Raw genomic sequence first — 18,401 nt, forward strand, 5'->3', positions numbered from 1 at the left:
CACGCAGGGGAGATGACGGTGCATCCTGGAGGCCCAGGGAGAGTGTTTTGAGAAGGGTGGGGGGTGCCTGCTGCCCTCTGCATCTGCCCAGCCGTGTCACATCCTAAACTGGCCTCTGATGTCCCAGAACCCCGTCCTCCCACAACCTGCCCCTCCCAGGTGACAGAAGAGCCATCCTCCCTCGGTGTGGTCCTTTTTCCCTTTCCTTCCCTTATATCCACTTCTAATCTACTGGCAAATCCTCTTGGGTCCACCTTTGAAGCAGAGCTGGAATCTTCTGGTCCTGTCTACTGTCAACTCTGCCCACACCACCACAGTGGCCTCCTGGATGGCACCTGGTCTCTGTCCCCACCCCTATAGTCTAATCTCAATGTGGCAGCCACAGCGGCTCTGTTCAGATACAGCAGGTCAGACCCTGCTCGGATGCTCCAGGGTCTCCCATTCCCCTCAGCATCAAAGCCTACATCCTGACAGTCCCTGGCAAGGTCCCCCACACTGTGGCCCTGTCATCTCTCTGCCCCATCTCCCATCACGCTTCCCTTTCCTGCTTCCCTCCAGCCTCATGAGTCTGCAATGATGTTCCCTGGACCCCCAGGGCATACTCCCACCTCAGGGCCTCTGCACCTGCTGTCCTTTCTCTCCCACCACCACCCAGAGTCCCCATGGCTCATCCCTGACGTTGCCACCTTCCCTGGCCTCGCCCAACACAGCAACACTGCTCATGCCTTACAATTCTTTGCAGCACTGAAGACCCCCCAATATGCTCCCAATTTCACTCATTTGTGTACTGGTTGTCTCCGGCCCCACCTTCCTTAGAACAGAAGATCCCTTCAGGACAGCAGCCACTCTTTATTCCTTGCTGAGTCCCCAGAGCCCAGGACACTGCTGGATATGTAGTAGCCACAGCAATTACTGATGGAACGAATGAACAGACTTAAGAATGAATGAAACAATAGAAGAAATACATTCTAGTATTCAATAGTGCAGCAGGGAAATGGTGGTTAATGATAATTTATTGTAGTTTTTAAAGTAGCTAGAAAAGATGTAGATGGAGCTGGCACCTGTCTGGAGCCTGTAATCCCAGCTACTCAGGAGGCTGAGGTGGGAGGTTCACTTTTAAGTATAGGAGTTCAGGACTGCAATGAGCTATGATTGTCAAAAAAAAAAAAAGTCCTAGAGGATGTCTTCTTTCAATAGAAGGCTGTTGCATCTACGTTGAAAATCAGTTCTTTAGCATAACCTCCTTCATCAATTTCCTTAATGCCACAGCTTCTCCATCAGCACTGCCCGCTGTATCTTGTACTTTTGTGTTATACAGAAGGCTTCTTTCCATAAAGCTCATGAACCAACCTCTTCTACACCCCAGTGTTGTTTTGTTTTGAGACAGAGTCTCACTATGTCACCCTCAGTAGAGTGCCGGAGTGTCACGGCTCACAGCAACCTCAAACTCTTGAGCTTAAGCGGTTCTCTTCCTTCAGCCTCCCAGTAGCTGGGACTACAGGCACCCGCCACAACGCCCGGCCGTTTTGTTGTTGTTGTTATCGTCGTTGTTTAGCAGGCCCAAGCCGGGTTCAAACCCACCAGCCCCGGTGGCTGTGGCCAGCGCCCTAACCACTGAGCAATGGGCGCAGAGTCTGTTTTTTGTTTTTGAAGTTAGAAAAGAAGAATTGTAATGTCCTCAAGACAAACAAAGGGGAAACATTTGAGGTGATGAATATCCCAGTTACTCTGATTTGATCATTACACGTTATTATACTGCATATAGTTATAAAATATCACATTACCTCCCAATATGTACAACTGTTATACATTAATGAAAAAAAAAATTTTTTTAAAGGATTAAAAAGCAACAGGAGAATGGCTAGTATGCTTGGTGAAGGTGGGCTTGGTAGAGAGGTGGGAATAGAAACCAGACTTCAATGGAGGGAGGAAAGTGAGCGGGAGGGGAGAGAGTAGGTTGGGAAGTGTAAACAATTCCACCAGGAAGCTTGGCTGGGAAGGGGAAAGGGAGTCAGGTTCAGACTGGCAGGGATGTTGTCTTGAGGGTGGGTGGCCCAGATGACAGGTGTGGTGCGCTGGGCTTCACCCTGATGGGCAGATGTGCCCTGACCTGCCCTGGGTGCTGCAGCCTCACCCACCAGATGAAGACTCGGGTCTCTCTGTGGCTACAGGGCATGGCTCTTTCGGGAGGCCAGAAGCAGCGGCTGAGTCTGGCCCGGGCTGTGTACAGAAAGGCTACTGTCTACCTGCTAGATGACCCCCTGGCATCCCTGGATGCCCACGTTGGCCAGTATGTCTTCAACCACGTCATTGGGCCCAGTGGGCTGCTCCAAGGAACAGTAAGTTTGGGAACATGTGTCAGAGGGCATAGGGCAAAGGCAGAGGAAGCCCTGTGAGTCTCATCCTATCCAAGTTAGCTTATCTCACCAACCCCATAAGTCCAATTCGTCTGTTTGCATTGGTCAGCGTTTGCTCTGATGATGCTTCGCAATAAGCAGCCCTCACATCTCAGTGGCTTACTTGGGTCTCTGGTTAAACTACTACAGTTCTGCCTCAGATTATTGGCCAGGGTCATGTAAACTCCTTGTCTCCTTATTTTGAGCCAGTCCCCCGTTTCTCTATTTGGATGTGCTGTTTTCAAGGAAGAGGGCAGGAACACAAGAAGGGAGCTGTCCCCACTCTGAGCCCAGGGACACTGCTCCCAATCCCAGCAAAGGAGATTTGCCGAGAACGTAAGTGTGGCTTCCACCCCTTCCTGCCCAGACACGGATTCTCGTGACTCACACACTCCACATCCTGCCCCAGGCTGATTGGATCGTGGTTCTGGAAGGTGGAGCAATTGCAGAGATGGGTTCCTACCAGGAGCTTCTGCACAGGAAGGGGGCCCTGGTGCGCCTTCTGGATCAAGCTAGACAGCCAGGAGATAAAGGAGGTACTGCCTTGTTCCTGCTGCTGCAGCCTACAGGGAGAAGCCGGGGTAGGGGTGGGGGATGCTGCCTAGAGGAGATGGGACCTGAGGACCGGAGTTACCCAGAAAAGAGCATCCCAGGCACAAAGAGCAGCTTGAGCAAGGGGGTCAGGGGAAATGGAGGCAACTTGACTTTGGACAGTGTTCATCACTCTTTTTCTAGCCTCAAGTTCATATAGTCAGTGTGCCGTTATATTTGCTGGTTGAATAAATAAATGAATGAGTAGATGAATGAATGAGAAGAACCCAGGAAGGGCTGAGTGAGGTCCTGGGAAGGCGGCAGGAGCTGGATTAGGGGAAACATGTGCTCAGAGAAAAGGTGAAGGCCACAGAGCCAGCGCCTTGTGGCTCCCATTGTGTGACAGGACCCCCATGACTTTGCAGAAACAGAACCGGGTAGCAGTGCTGAGGACCCTGGAGGCGTCTCTGTAGGCAGGAGGCCCAAGGCCAGACCGGAGAGGTGAGTGTGCTATGGTGCTGTGCTTGAGAGGGCGCTGGCTGAGGCTAAGGGGAGGGGCGAGAAAAAAACCACTACAGAGGGAGCATGTGCTGGTTCTCCGGGGGTACTCAGCAACCAAAAACAGTTGCCAATTAGTCGGCCAAAATGATCACTCCCCCAAATGGCCAGTTCACTGAATAAACAATTTACCCTCCAATGTGGTGCGTGCCACCAGGTGGGCTGAGGTTGGTAGGTTTGCGTTGTCTCCTTGCTGGAGGAGGGCAGGGCTGGACCAAAGACAGACCTTCCCCACAGTTGTTACCAACCATGCCAGGCCCTGTCGTTCATGGTTTCACAGGCAGGCCATGTGCGGGGCTTGAGTCTACACCTGTGTCCTCACTGGGTGCTGACCAGGGGCCTGGAGGGGGCCTGTGTTCCCCTTCTCTCTGCCCCTGCCAGTCAGAGACTTCCACCTCGGCCATCCCCTCTCCCCTTCCTGGAGAAAGGCCTTGGGAAACAGAGCAATGGGCCACTGGGTGCCAGGGGGTCTGAGCTTATGTGCCTGCTATTGGAGTGGGGGTACATTTTGAGGGGCCTTGGTCCTTGGGGATCATTGGGTCTCCCTGCCACCCCATCTTAGCCAGCTTCCTGAGGACACTTCTGTGTCACACACTGGACAATCCTGCTGTTTCTATAGCCCCCAAGATAAGAGATATATATGTAGGTATGAGGTTGGGTGGGTGGGTGGGTAGAAGAATCGATATTATCCCCACTTTTATAGCTGAGGAAACTGAGGCACAGAGGTTAAGTTAGCCCACTCATCCACAGAAGTATGGAACATTCAAAAAGTCTTTAGCATCTGAATTGTGCATAATTGACTTTCTGCCAGGCTAGACTGACAGATCCGAGGGTAAACAGTAAGGACAAAACAACTGCAGCAAAGCTTAGACCAAAATGAAAATTGTAAGAACAGAGTTCCAAAGTTGGGCAAATAAGTGCATTGAGCAAAAATGGCATCTGACGAACAGGCTTCCTTGACTCCAGGCTATGAGACGGCATTTAGCCAGCACCACCCCAGAAGAAGGGACTCGTGAGACTTGGTGCTCAGTCTGTGAGCTGAGTGAGTGAATGCGTGGAGGGTTTAGCCCAGAGCTCAGTGGCTCCCAGTGGGTCTGACAGTCGGGCATTCACAGCCCAAGAAATGCTGATTGGTTTTCATTTTGTCTAAATGATAGGTCCATCAAGTCCATCCCTGAGAAGGACAGCACCTCTTCAGAAGCCCAGACAGGAATTCCTCTAGATGACCCTGATGTGGCCAGAAAGCCAACAGGAGAGGACAGTACCCAGTACGGCAGGGTAACCACCAGGCGCCCCTGACCCTCCCCACCCTCTACTGCTGCCCCCAGGAGCCCAAGACTTCCCCCAAGATATAGCACTGGGGGGTGGGGGGCAGGCTACCTTTACTGAGCACCTACTACGTGCCTGGGAAGATTATATTCTTAATCCTCACCACCACCCTAAAAAATAGATGGTGATAACCCCATTTCAGTGATGAAGAACCTGGGAAATCTTGAAGAGTTAGGAAACTAAGCTGGGTGCAGGAGTTCATGCCTATAATCCCAGCATTTGGGGAGCCCAAAGCAGGAGGATCTCTTGAGCCCAGGAGTTCAAGACCAGCCTGAGCAGCATAGTGAGACCCCATCTCTACAAAATAATTTTAAAACTTAGATGGGCATGGTGGTGTGTGCCTGTAGTGTCAGGAGGATCACATGATCCCAGGAGTTTGAGGCTGCAATGAGCTAGGATGTGCCTCTGTACACAGCAGCCTGGGTGACACAGCAAGACCTTGTCTATTTAAAAAAAAGAAGTAAGAGACTCGTCTGTGTTCTCGTTAACCTGTGACGAGCCTAGGACTCAAATCTAGGTCAGTCCAAATCAGAAGCTCATCTCATTTTACCTCTTCTATAATATGTGTCCATCTACCCTTCCATCCCATCACCCACCCAGATGCCCTTCCATCTGCCCTCCGACCCACCTAACTATACACCCAACCATCCACCCACCTCCACATCTGTCTGTCCACCTGTTTGTTCATTCATCTGTCAATCCACCCACCCACTCATCCACCCCACAAACATCTACATAGCACCCACTGTGCCCAGCTAAATCTGGTGGGGGTTTCAGGCTAGTGAGAGTAGACAGATGGCAAATAATTAGGCTAATCAGGTAATATCTGATAGTGGCAAGTGCTATAAAGCAAACATAAAGAAGATCAATGATGGGCCGCGCCTGTGGCTCAGTGAGTAGGGCGCCGGCCCCATATGCTGAGGGTGACGGGTTCAAACCCAGCCCCGGCCAAACTGCAACAACAAAAAAAATAGCCGGGCATTGTGGCGGGCGCCTGTAGTCTCAGCTGCTCGGGAGGCTGAGGCAAGAGAATCGCGTAAGCCCAAGAGTTAGAGGTTGCTGTGAGCCGTGTGACGCCTCGGCACTCTACCCGAGGGCGGTACAGTGAGACTCTGTCTCTACAAAAAAAAAAAAAAAAAAGAAGAAGATCAATGAGATGGAGACCAGCTGAGCATCATGGTGTGTTTGGGTAGGATGCTCTGAGGAGTGACATTTGAGCTGCCCAGAAGAGAGAAGGAACTGGCCGTGCAAAGAGCAAGAGACAGTGTTCCAGGCAGAGGGAACAGCAGGCGTGAAGCCAGAGAGGAGAAACGGGACATAGGGAGTGGGGAGGAGACAGAGGTTTGGAATTTCTTCTAAGAGCAAGAAGAAGCAATGGACAGGCCAGCAACGGCCAGGTCTAGTTAGACTGATGTTTCCAAAAGTTCACTGTGGCTCCAGCTGTGCAGAGAACTTCAGATTTGCAGGAGCAGAAGAGGTTGAACCTCCTAGTGCCTCGCCTTCCTTTCTGTGGAATGGAGCTTATTGTGAGCATGGAGCACACACTGACCCACAGTAGATACCCAGAGCAGAAAGCACCACCGCCTGTCACTGGTTCACTGGGGGTTCTGTAGCAGAAGGGGGTCCTGCAGCTAAGTGGGGCCTGTAGGCAAGACAGAGCTCCTGGTGGGAGGCCCTGACCGAGGACCTGTGGGGTCTGTGTGGTCGTTCCATCTGCCCCACTGGCGTGTTTTTGGGAACCTCACCTGGCCCTGCCCCAACTCACCCCACCTCTGGGGCCCCTCTCTGCCCCTCTCTCCTCATGTGCTATAGGTGAAGGCTGCCACGCACCTGACCTACCTGCGGACTATAGGCACCCCCATCTGCCTCTATGCACTCTTCCTCTTCCTTTGCCAGCAAGTGGCTTCCTTCTGCCGCGGCTACTGGCTCAGCTTGTGGGCGGACGACCCCACCGTGGATGGGCGGCAGACGCAGGCAGCCCTGCGTGGCGGGGTCTTCGGGCTCCTCGGCTGTCTCCAAGGTGTGCCTTGCCTGCCCTCCTCTTCCTCTCGATCCTTTGAGCCCTGACTCACCCCGGCCTCCCTGAACGTCTGTGCAAAACATTCTGGACCTGGGTCTTTAAGATGGGATTGGTGGACCGGGCAAGGTGGTTCACGCCTGTAATCCAAGCATTCTGGGAGGCCAAGGTGAGTGGATTGCCTGAGCTCATGAGTTCAAAACCAGCTTGAGCAAGAGCAAGACCCCCATCTCTAAAAAACAGCTAGGCATTGTGGTGGGTGCCTGTAGTCCCAGCTACTTGGGAGGCTGAGGCATGAGAATCGCTTGAGCCCAGGACTTTGAGGTTGCTGTGAGAAAAAAAAAGATATGACTGGTGTTACAGGGCATATCCTGCCCTCTCTGGAACCTCCCAGAATCTCTCCCAGCCCCTTGCCCCTTCCCGAGCAGTGGTGGCTCCAAGGTCTGCCTGCTGGTGACTTTTGGTGCCCTCTAAACCTCCAGACAGAGCCAGACCCTCCCCAAAAGGTACAATACTGCCATTACCTCATCTTTTCCTTTTAAAAAACTTGACATATTTACAAATAATTATAAATTCACATGCTAAGAAATGATGCAGCCAGCTCCCTGTACACTCTGCCCAGGTTCACTTAACATTTTGCAAAATGATAGTACAGTATCACAAAAAGGATACTGACATTGATCATCCATTGACCTTCCTCTGATTTCCTTGCTTCACTTGCATAAATTCTATGCAATTTATTGCCCGTGTAGATTCCTGCAACCACCAGCACAGTTGAGATGCAGAATCCCATCCCCATCACCTCAAGGATCCCTGTGCTGCCCTTTTACAACCACAGCTTAAGGTGGGATTGGGGGTACAGGGCATATCTCTCCCTGATTCCTCCCTTGCTCTGTCCCCAACCCCCATTTCTCTTCCTTTTGAATCATGGCCTAGCTGGAGCGAATAACAGGCATGAACATGTGAATTTCACTTCCTCTTTAAAGAATAGCTTCACTGTTTTTTGAGTTGGCTCAGCCTGATTCCCTGAGTGGTGGTAGCCGCACCACCAAACTGTTACGAGCCTGTGTCCTCCTTTGTAAAAATAGGAGCATCAGGCCTGAACTTAAGGACCCTTCTAGTCCTAAGAATCTAGAGACCTGTTTGCCAGAACCGAGTATACAGTGGAGTACTCAAGCTAAATGGTTACTTAGTCAAGAGGAGTTAGAAAGTGAATTGTCAGAGTCATCCGAGCCCTAAAATTAACTCAAATCTCCATTTGGGTGGCACATTACCCTTTCAAAATCCTTTCACATTCATCCATGACTGCAACCTCAAACTCTTGATCAAACTCCTGGGATCAAACAATCCTTGCCTTAGCCTCCCAAGTAGCTGGGACTACAGGCACCTGCCACAACACCGGGCTAACTTTTCTATTTTTAGTAGAGATGGGATCTCTCTCTTCTTCAGGCTGGTCTCCAACGCCTGAGCCCAAGGGATCTGATGGCCCAGCCAGGGCGAATCTTATTATCCCCTAAAGATGGAGAGAGACTGGGGCCCAGATAGAATAATTGGCTGTGACTCTTTTGGATACAAAGAATAGAAAATTCAGCTCTGATTCAAAATGGTTTAAGCAATAAAAGAACTTATTGGCTCATGGGACTGATAATGCATTGATATCTAGCTTCAGGTATGGGTGGATCCAGGAGTTCAAATAAGGCGATTAGAAATTGCTTCCTCTGTGACAGCTTCCTGTCTGGGCAGGTGGTAAGATGATAGCCAACAGCTCCCCTGTGGCCCTCCTAAAAAATCTAGTACCTCGTTCCAAAAGTTCTAGTGAAATTTCAGGTCTCGTTCATTCTCACTGGCCTGACTTGAGTCATCCCAGAACCAACCACCGTGGTCTGGACTGGCCAGGGATAAAATTTGCCCCACCGCAGAGTCAAGGGGTAGAGTTAGCCCTGCAGACTGGCATCTGCAGGAAGGATGCATTAGTTTCCCAGGATGCTGCATAGTAAATTGCCGCAGACTTGATAGCCTGGCACAAACGAATTTATTGGCCCATAGTTCTGAAGCCAGAATCCTGAAATCAAAGTGTCAGCAAAGTTGGTTCCTTTTGGAGGCTCTGGGGGGGGTGAGGGGGCGCCCATCCCATCTCTGTCTCCTGGCTTCTGGTGATTGCCGACCATTCTTGGCGTTCCTTGGTTTGTAGCTGGAGTTTACCTCTGCCTCCATCTTCACATCTGCTCCGTGCCTCTGAGTGTCATTGGATTTAGTTTCTATCCTAAATACAGGATGATTTCATCTCAAGAGCTTTAACTAATCACATTTGCAAAGATCTTATTTCTGAAGGAGGTCACATTCTGGGATTCTAGTGGACATAGATTCTGCAGCAGGTATTATTCACCCACTAAAGGGTGAGTCCATGGAGAAATAACCAAAGCGGCCAAGCCGTAAGATGCCTCCACGGCATAATAGGAGAGGCACCTGCCTGTCTCCAGCCCTCATGCTCTGACTTCCTCTCCCTCCCCAGCCATTGGGCTGTTTGCCTCCATGGCCATGGTGCTCCTAGGTGGGGTCCGGGCATCCAGGCTGCTCTTCCAGAGGCTCCTGTGGGACGTGATGCGATCTCCCATCAGCTTCTTTGAACGGACACCCGTTGGCAACCTACTGAACCGCTTCTCCAAGGAGACAGACATGGTGGACGTGGACATCCCAGACAAACTCCGGTCCTTGCTGACTTACGCCTTTGTACTCCTAGAAGTCATTGTGGTGGTGGCGGTGGCCACCCCGCTGGCCATCCTGGCCATTCTGCCACTGTTGCTCCTCTATGGTGTTTTTCAGGTATGAGAGGTCCGCGAGGCTCCTGGGCCAGCTGAGGTCACCCCACCCAGTGCCCTGTCTCTGGACAGGACTCAGCATAGGCAGTGGTACCAAGCTGGGCATCTAGGGACTTCCCCAGGGACGATCTCTACAGGCAGAGACACCCCCGTCTGATTCTAATATCTACTCTAGACTGTCTCTAAATGTCCATATCAAAGTTCTTAATATCTAACACTTTATCCTGCCACAGACGCTTCTCTAGTTGTTTGGAAACCAAGACCTCAGAGAGTACAAGGTGTCCCCAGAGTTACCCCTAAAGTCACCATATGCAGAGAATATTGGAAATTATAGGAAAATGTACTTTGCCTTACAAACTATTCATTACAGAATTTTACAAAGAGGTGGCCAACCCACACAGAATATTTTATAAAGTTAGATTCACCTGGAAGGCTTTAGAAAAAAACCAAAGCCGGGCAGTGCCTGTGGCTCCGTGAGTAGGGTGCCAGCCCCATATACCGAGGGTGGCGGGTTCAGACCCAGCCCCGGCCAAACTGCAACAAAAAATAGCCAGGCATTGAGGCGGGCACCTGTAGTCCCAGCTACTCAGGAGGCTGAGGCAAGAGAATCGCATAAGCCCAGGAGTTAGGGGTTTCTGTGAGCTGTGTGATGCCACGGCACTCTACCAAGGGCAATGGAGTGAGACTCTGTCTCTACAAAAAAATAAAAAGAAAGAAAGAAAAATACCAAAGCCATGGTGACATCACCAGAGATTCTGACTCTAAGTAGTTTCAGGGTGTGGCATTGAAGGTTTTAGAAGGTGATTTTTTTTCCTTTTTTGAGACAGAGTCTCAAGCTGTTGCCCTGGGTAGAGTGTCATGGCGTCATAGCTCATAGCAACCTCCAACTTGGGCTCAAGCGACCCTCTTGCCTCAGTTTTTCTATTTTTAGTAGAGACAGGGTCTCACTTTTGCTCAGGCTGGTCTCAAACTTGTGAGCTCAAACAATCCACCTGCCTCGGCCTCCCAGAGTGCTAGGATTACAGGTGTGAGCCACTGTGCCTGGCCTAGAAGGTGATTTTTAATAGAACTATAGGATTCTGATTCTGTAAGGAAATGGGAGCCCAGAGAAGGCAAGCAACTGACCAAAGGTAACACAGCAAGCTGGTAACCAAAGCTAGTCTGGAATTCTGTACATGGGGCTCCCTGTGCTTCTGGAAACTACCTCTCTGTGCCTATAGCTTCTCCCTCCCCTCTCCCATACATCCTGCCTCAGAGCCTGTATGTGGCCAGCTCGTGCCAGCTGAAACGCCTGGAGTCAGCTGGCTACTCATCTGTGTGCTCCCACATGGCGGAGACGTTCCAGGGCAGCGCAGTGGTCAGGGCGTTCCGAGCCCAGGGCCGCTTTGTGGATGAGAACGATGCTCGCGTGGATGAAAGCCAGAGGGTCAGTTTCCCACGACTGGTGGCTGACAGGTAGGAAGAGGCTGGGGGCAGAGATGACCTTGTAATCTGTCTGTGTCTCCAGAGAATGAGACCCAACTTTCTACTGTATGACTAGCGAGGTTAAGTGGCCTGCCCAAGCCCTATAGCCAGTCAGGGACATAGCTGAGGCTGCACCCCACAGGCAGTCTTGGCCTTCACTGTGGGCAGATAGAGCCTGGCCTGAGATGTCCCCTACAGCCAGTGAGCAGGAGGTACAGGAAGAAGCCTCTGTTGCCCTGGTGACAAGGCAGCTACGTGAGCATCCTCAGCCGTCCTTCAGTACTAAGCAAGAACAGGAACGTTAACTTGGAGCACAGACACAGGCTCAAGTCCCAGCTCTGCCGTTTACTTGCTGACCATTCACTGGCAAGTTATACAACCTCTCTGAGCCACATTTGTCAACCTGATCACCCTGACGGGTGAGGAGTGGCTATGCGTATTAAAAATACAGTCCCACTCATCGGTAGGACTTGTAACAGGCTTTCTATATGCCCAGCACTGTTCTGAGCAATCTAGATGGATTAATTTATTTAATTCTGTTAACCCTACAAGGAAGAGGCTGCTGCTGTTGTTGTTGTTTTTGAGACAGTCTTGCTCTGTCACAGGGGTTAGAGTACCATGGCCTCAAGCTAGCTCACAGAAACCTCAAACTCCCAGGCTCAAGTGATCCTCCTGCCTCCCAAGTAGCTTAAACTACAGGTGCCATCACCACTCTTAGCTTTTTTTTTTTTTCCATTTTTAGTAGACACAGGTCTTGCTTTGCTCAGGTTGGTCTCAACTTTCTGAGCTCAAGGGATTCTTCCACTTGGGCCTCCCAAAGTACTAGGATTACAGGTACGAGCCACAACACCCGGCCCAGAGATTGTTTTATAGATGATAAATCTTAGGCTCAGAAAGGTTTGGGAACTTGCCCAGGGTCACATAGCTAATGCATGGTGGAGCCAGGATTTGATTCCAGACAGTCTCATGCTTAAGGATAGGATCAAGCACACGGTGGATAATATATGAGTTCCTTTCTGCCCAGGCTCCAGCCAGCTGGGGCTATCAGACCTGTAAAGGTGTGGGTGGTGTCTCAATTTCACATGCCCGTGGGAGACTAACCTGCCCCTTCCAGGCGCCCTGGCTCAGGGAGGAGGAACTTTATGAACATTTAAAAAAGTACCTATTGTGGCTTGGCCCTATAGCTCAGTGGCTAGGGTGCCAGCCACATACACCAGAGCTGGCTGGTTCAAACACAGCCTGGGCCTGCCAAACAACAATGACAACTACAACCAGGGTGGCGCCTGTGGCTCAAGGAGTAGGGCGCCGGTCCCATATGCCAGAGGTGGCAGGTTCAAACCTACCCCTGGCCAAAAAAAAAAAAAAAAAACACAAGACAACTACAACCAAAAAATAGCCAGGCCTTGTGGTTGGTGCCTGTAGTCCCAGCTACTTGGAGGCTGAGGCAAGAGAATCACTTAAGCCTAAGAGTTTGAGGTCAACAAAGTGAGACTCTGTCTCTTTTATTTACAAATAAACAAAAAGCACCTAGTGTGTAAAGTTTAATGATTTCCATACTGAACATTGTGTATTTCATATATCCTCATCTGGAATCCTCCAGATATTATTACTATTTCATTATACAGATGGGTTTAAAGAAGTGACCAAGTCTCCAAGGTTAGCCAGCCAGGGAGTGATAGAACCTCGGTGGGTCTTTGTTGGTTTATTCATTCATTAGTTGGCTCCCTGAGAGACACTACCTGTTGGAGAGGGTGTATGCTTTCTGTCATTCAGGTAGCTGTGGCTTCAAACCCCAGTATTTGTTACATGTGTGGACTTAAGTACCTAACCCTCTGAGCCTTGCCTTCTTCATCTGCTAAATGGGAACGACAATACCCCCCTGCCCTGTGTCAGGAGGATTAGATGTTGTGTGTAGGAGAGCTCAGGCTTCCCTGAGGATAACAATTTTTTGTCTGTTTGATTTACAACCACATCCCCAGAATCCTAAACATCCTTGGCATATAGTAGGTATTCAGTACATGTCCGTTGAATGAATGTGTGAATGAATGAATGAATGGTAGAGTAAGAAATCAGTAAGACGGGTACCCATGTACTCATCCATTCAATGTATATTTGTTGAGCACCTACTATGTGCTGGGTCCTCGACTAAGTACTGGAGATTTTCACAAAATCAAATCAAATATTAATATTAATCACATCAAACTGTGAATGAAACAGACATGGTCACTGCTCTCATGGAGCTCCTGGTCTACGGGGAGAGACTGATAATCAGCGACTGATTAAACCCACAGTTTAGTCATAGAGAAAAAACTACTGAGGAGGATCTTATCAGTGATATGCTAGAAAAGCGAGATGCATTCAGGGAAGGCTCTCCAAGGAAGTGACCTGTGAGCTGACTTGTGCATGAAAATCTTGGCCATGTGAAGACTGAGGTCAGGGTTCAGACAGAAGACCGGTGCGGGGAACATGGCAGAGGCAGTAAAGCAGCAGCACAGTAAAGCTCCACCAAGCACCTAGCCCGTGCCAGGCCTTAAGCTGGGCTCAGGCAACACAGGACAGCATCACCTTCCTCTCCAGCTTGGGTGGGGCCTGGGGTGTCGAGGCCATTGCTGGGACTCCCTGGGACATGGAGCTGGCGCAGCAATGAGTCTTTTGCCCAGAGAGGCAGATTAGTGGCACCCTCTGACCCCACTGTTTCCTACCTCCCTGGCAGGTGGCTCGCTGCCAATATGGAGCTCCTGGGGAACAGCCTAGTGTTCGTGGCTGCCATCTGTGCCGTGCTGAGCAAGGCCCACCTCAGTGCTGGCCTCGTGGGCTTCTCTGTATCTGCTGCCCTCCAGGTATGTCCAACACCCCCAAACTGGGTGGGCAGACCAGAGACAGACTCCTGCCAGTGGGACCTTCAAAGACACTGAGTCCAAAGTGCCAAGCAGTAAGAGAAATACAGCTCTCTATGGGCCGAATTTAGCTGGGGCGACCTCGCTAGGCTTGGGGCACAAGTCTTTCCTCTTGGAGTCTCATGCTCACCTGAAAGTGGGTCAGCGATCCCCTCCCTTCTGATGTTATAAAGACTAGTCAGGATAAAGGATGTGCTGTAAATCGCATTTCAGTGCCTCATTAACTTTTTGTTAAATATTAATCACAATATGTAATACCAGGTCATGACATCTATGAAAAAATATATAAAAACATTTTAAGTAGCATTTATTAGGCAGCAGATGGGGTTCTTAGAGCTTGGTAACTATTAACTCATTTAACCCTGCCCATGACCCCATCAGGGAGGCTGCTAAGATCCTCATTTTACAGTGAAGGCAACTGAGCTTTAGCACCAAGAATCAGAGGATGGAGCACACTGGGGGAGGGGTGTGTTTTTATCCCATACCTTTCCAAGTGTGATGGGAAATTGGTTGAGGCTGGGGCCCTCTGGGGAAGCTGTCAAAATATAATCGGCAGGCCCGGGACCTGCTGGGTGTCCTTGGGAGGGCCATGCACGCTGTCTGGTCCTGTCTTCCCTCCAGTATCCGAACAGTTTGGAAAGCTAGTGTCTGGGGCCTCCTTTCTGGTCTCATACTCTGGTTCTGTTGAAGGAAGGGAACAATCCCATGGGCGGCAGCCATGTTCCTCCCCCTCCCCCGGGCCCGGGCCCCAAGCTGCCCCATCCCTGCATCTTTACTCTCAGCCTCTGCCTAAGAGCCTGACACAAGCCCTTGGGCAGCCTTGCCAAACCCTGCCTGAGCTGTTGTCTTGTAACAGGTGACCCAGACGCTGCAGTGGGCTGTTCGTAGCTGGACAGACCTGGAGGGCAGCATCGTGTCAGTGGAGCGGATGAAGGACTATGCACGGACGCCCAAGGAGGTTATTGGGGGGTGGGGGGTTCAGCAGGGCTTGTGCCCCAGAAGTGATGTGGGGAGGACGGTGCACCCAGGTTGACGTCTGCTGTGGGCTTTAGAGTCTGCACTCTCTTCTCCCGCCACTCAGCCCATGCCACTGTGGGGTAAGGTCACAGCCAGGATGGCCACAATGGTTAAGAGCATAGGGTCTGGTGCCAGGTCAAATCCTGGTTCCTTTACTTCCTCACTTGAGCAAGGCAGGTCACCTATCAAGCAACAGGGGACCAAGAGGAACAGCAATGCAAGACCAGTGCAGCCATAGCCACAACATTGCAGTAACAGAACAGCCACGTGGCAGTAATATGATAGTAACTTGGTGGCATCATTCCAGCAACGTGATATTAACATAGAAATGGGTCAGCAACAGCAAGGTGACAGTAACGTAACATCCTAGGTTTACTGGGAGGATCACATGAGAATCTACAATAGTGGACTTGGCGCAGTGTCTGGCTCACTGTGACCACTCAGCACACACCCAAAGTTCTTATTAGCCCCATTGCGCAGATTAGGAAACCAAGGCTCAAGGGCGTGGAATGACCTGTTTAAGTCACAGGAGCAGGAAACAGCAGCATTGATCTGCCCTCCGCATTACACAGCCCTGTCCTCTTCACAACAAGGATGGGAGTGTTTTTTTCCCTGACAGGAAAAGAGAATATTATGACAATAGACAGTGGCTAATGATAATAAAAGGCGGAAGGTAGTTAACACCGCCTTTATTTTTACCATGCCAGATCTTTGTTTTCAGCACCACTGTCTTCCATGCACTATCTTAATTCCCATAAAACCCCTGCATAATAGCAATAAATACACCAATTTTGCATAAGAAGAAATTGAGGCTCAGACAGGTGGGCCATCTTGTAAGAAGCCTTGGAGGAAAGCACCTCTGAACCAGTGCTGTCTCCTGCTCCAGGCCCCCTGGAGGCTGCCCACCTGTGCAGCTCAGCCCTTCTGGCCTCAGGATGGGGAGATCGAGTTCCAGGGCTTTGGGCTCAGATACGGACCTGAGCTCCCGCTGGCCATACAGGACGTGTCCTTCAAGATCCACGCAGGAGAGAAGGTGAGCAGTTCTCCCACATCTTCTCCATGGAGGGCAGACCTAGGACCCAGCCCTGAGCACGAGCCACACCCTCAACATCCCCAAGTGTTTAGATCTCCCACACCCTAAACTGGATTCCTCATCTTCCCCAAACCTGGTTCCATGTGGTGACCACTCAGGAAGCGGTATCCCCAAATAAGGAGTCCAGTCCCCAACTTTTTTCTTCTTCTGACATTAACAGTGTTAAATGTCCAAATATGTTACCCAGTTTACACGATGGGTTCATGTCACTTATGTCTCAGTCCCAGTTTTCCCATCTGTAAAATGGGAAGAATAATGTCAGCCTCATAGAGTTGTTGGGACATTTGAGTTAATACATAAAAAATCACTGGCTCTCAGCAAGTACTACAGAAAAAGTTTATTAATGCTTTTATTATTATTTACATTTTAATGACAATCCTATGAGAAACGCTAGTATTATCCCATTTTACAGATGCTGAGCCAGCGCCTGCACCAAATCCTTCTCTTCCCTCCCTACCTACAGACACCCTCACTGTCTCCCCTCCAGGCTCCCGACAGAATCTACCTGACTACTTCCTGTCTATTCTCCTGTGATCTTTATCAGCATGAGTGACACAGCACTTCATTCTCTTGCTCAAAACCTACCAGCTCTCAGCTTCTCTCAGGGTAAAGTCTGAATTCCTGAGCTTGCCAGTCAAGGCCCTGCCTACTTCCCTCGCTCTGCAGGGTTGAGCCAATGTTTGTTCAGCGGCTGTCTCTAGGCCCTGGGCAGACACAAGATGCCGTAAGCTCAAGGAGTTTCTATCTTGTAACCACGTGCAATGTGGTTCACCTGGAATCTTTGGGGTTTACCATGTGTCATCTTCCCTGAACTCCTGCTCATGCTTCAAGACTCCACTCAAGTTCCATGAAGTCTTCTCTCATTACCCCTGTCAAATCCCACCCATCAGGGAGCATGATCAGCACCTCCTTTGCTTCCTTCACTTGCTACAGATCCAGCACTTGATCAGAGAGTGATTGTTCATTGCTCTGTATTAAAATTTAGTTTAGGATCAGCACCCACAGCACAGTGGTTACAGCTTCAGCCACATACAACAAGGCTGGTGGGTTCAAACTTGACCCGGGCCTGCTAAACAATAACTGCAACAGAAAAATAGCCGGGCACTGTGGCAGGCAACTGTAGTCCCAGTTACTGGGGGGACTGAGGCAAGAGAATTGTTTAAGCCCAACAGTTTGAGGTTGCTGTGAGCTGTGACGCTACAGCACTCTACGGAGGGTGACATAGTGAGACCCCGTCTCAAAACAAAAACCAAAAATGTCAGGGTAGGCAGATGAAAAGGATGAGCGTTCAGAGGGTAATGGATGGACAGATCACGGATACAGAGGAAACAGCTCCCAAATAGATGCCTACAACCCCTTGTGGGCTGTGGCCTGCCTGCCTTCCTCTGCCTTCCTGGTCAGGGCCATTCTTGCCCTCCTGTCACCTGGCAGGTGGGCATTGTTGGCAGGACCGGGGCTGGGAAGTCCTCCCTGGCCGGGGGTCTACTGCGGCTCCAGGAGGCCACTGAAGGGCAAGTCTGGATTGATGGGGTCCTCATTGCCAACGTGGGGCTGCACACGCTCCGGTCCAGAATCACCGTCATCCCCCAGGTGAGGCTGGTGGGGGGTGGTGGGCAGAGGTGGGAGGTACAGCAGACCCCGACTCTGACCTGCTGCCCCTCTCATCCAGGACCCCATCCTGTTCCCCGGCTCTCTGCGGATGAACCTGGACCTGTTACAGGAGCACACGGATGAAGCCATCTGGGAGGCCCTGGAAACCGTGCAGCTCAAAGCCGTGGTGGCCAGCCTGCCTGGCCAGTTGCAGTACACGTGCACCGAGCAAGGCGAGGACCTAAGGTTTGGTCCCCCACCCACCCGTGGCCAGGGCCTGCAGGGAGGTGGGGCAGAGGAGCAGGGGGCAGGCTCCTTCCCCCAAGGGACTGCCGGAGGATTATCAGCCCCATTGTGCTAATAAGTCACATGTCCCTTACCCAGGATACCACATCCTGACAATCTCTATATACCAAGTTCCTTTTTCCCAAATTATTATAGCTTCCTAAATGTATTTGCTGGTAAAACACAGCCTCAACTGACATAAGGTTATTTATAGACTTTATTTATCCCACTCAAAATAGTTAAATAGTTATTTATTTTAATAGTTAATAGTTTAATAGTTAAATAGTTATTTATTTTACTACAAAAATATTGTCTTTGATATTGAGTACTCACCTCACACCCACGGAGGCTATGAAAAAAAGAGAAAGAAAATTAACCGTTTAAAGTGCACAGATCATTAGTCTT

At 50.4% G+C, this 18,401-nt stretch overlaps 1 protein-coding gene across 4 annotated transcripts in view; it reads left to right on the forward strand.

Moving 5' to 3' along the window:
- Window positions 1-18,401, forward strand: part of ABCC6 (ATP binding cassette subfamily C member 6) — a 59,681-nt gene that overhangs the window by 32,467 nt on the left and 8,813 nt on the right. For 2 of the 4 annotated variants that reach the window (XR_008373414.1, XM_053557318.1), the window contains exons 18-29: window positions 2,172-2,339; window positions 2,764-2,932; window positions 3,353-3,428; window positions 4,643-4,763; window positions 6,627-6,834; window positions 9,344-9,654; window positions 10,906-11,105; window positions 13,828-13,954; window positions 14,868-14,969; window positions 15,915-16,061; window positions 17,553-17,711; window positions 17,791-17,957. Coding sequence is in view for 2 of the 4 variants with exons in the window: in XM_053557318.1 (XP_053413293.1) it covers window positions 2,172-2,339; window positions 2,764-2,932; window positions 3,353-3,428; window positions 4,643-4,763; window positions 6,627-6,834; window positions 9,344-9,654; window positions 10,906-11,105; window positions 13,828-13,954; window positions 14,868-14,969; window positions 15,915-16,061; window positions 17,553-17,711; window positions 17,791-17,957 (1,955 nt within the window). In the remaining 2 variants the exon portion in view is untranslated. Of the gene's footprint in view, window positions 1-2,171; window positions 2,340-2,763; window positions 2,933-3,352; window positions 3,429-4,642; window positions 4,764-6,626; window positions 6,835-9,343; window positions 9,655-10,905; window positions 11,106-13,827; window positions 13,955-14,867; window positions 14,970-15,914; window positions 16,062-16,608; window positions 16,728-17,552; window positions 17,712-17,790; window positions 17,958-18,401 lie in introns of those variants that run through there. The other 2 variants (XR_008373415.1, XM_053557319.1) reach the window with 2 other exon arrangements.

Source organism: Nycticebus coucang, chromosome 12, assembly GCF_027406575.1.
Source record: "Nycticebus coucang isolate mNycCou1 chromosome 12, mNycCou1.pri, whole genome shotgun sequence".
In the NCBI taxonomy this organism is placed as follows: domain Eukaryota; kingdom Metazoa; phylum Chordata; class Mammalia; order Primates; family Lorisidae; genus Nycticebus; species Nycticebus coucang.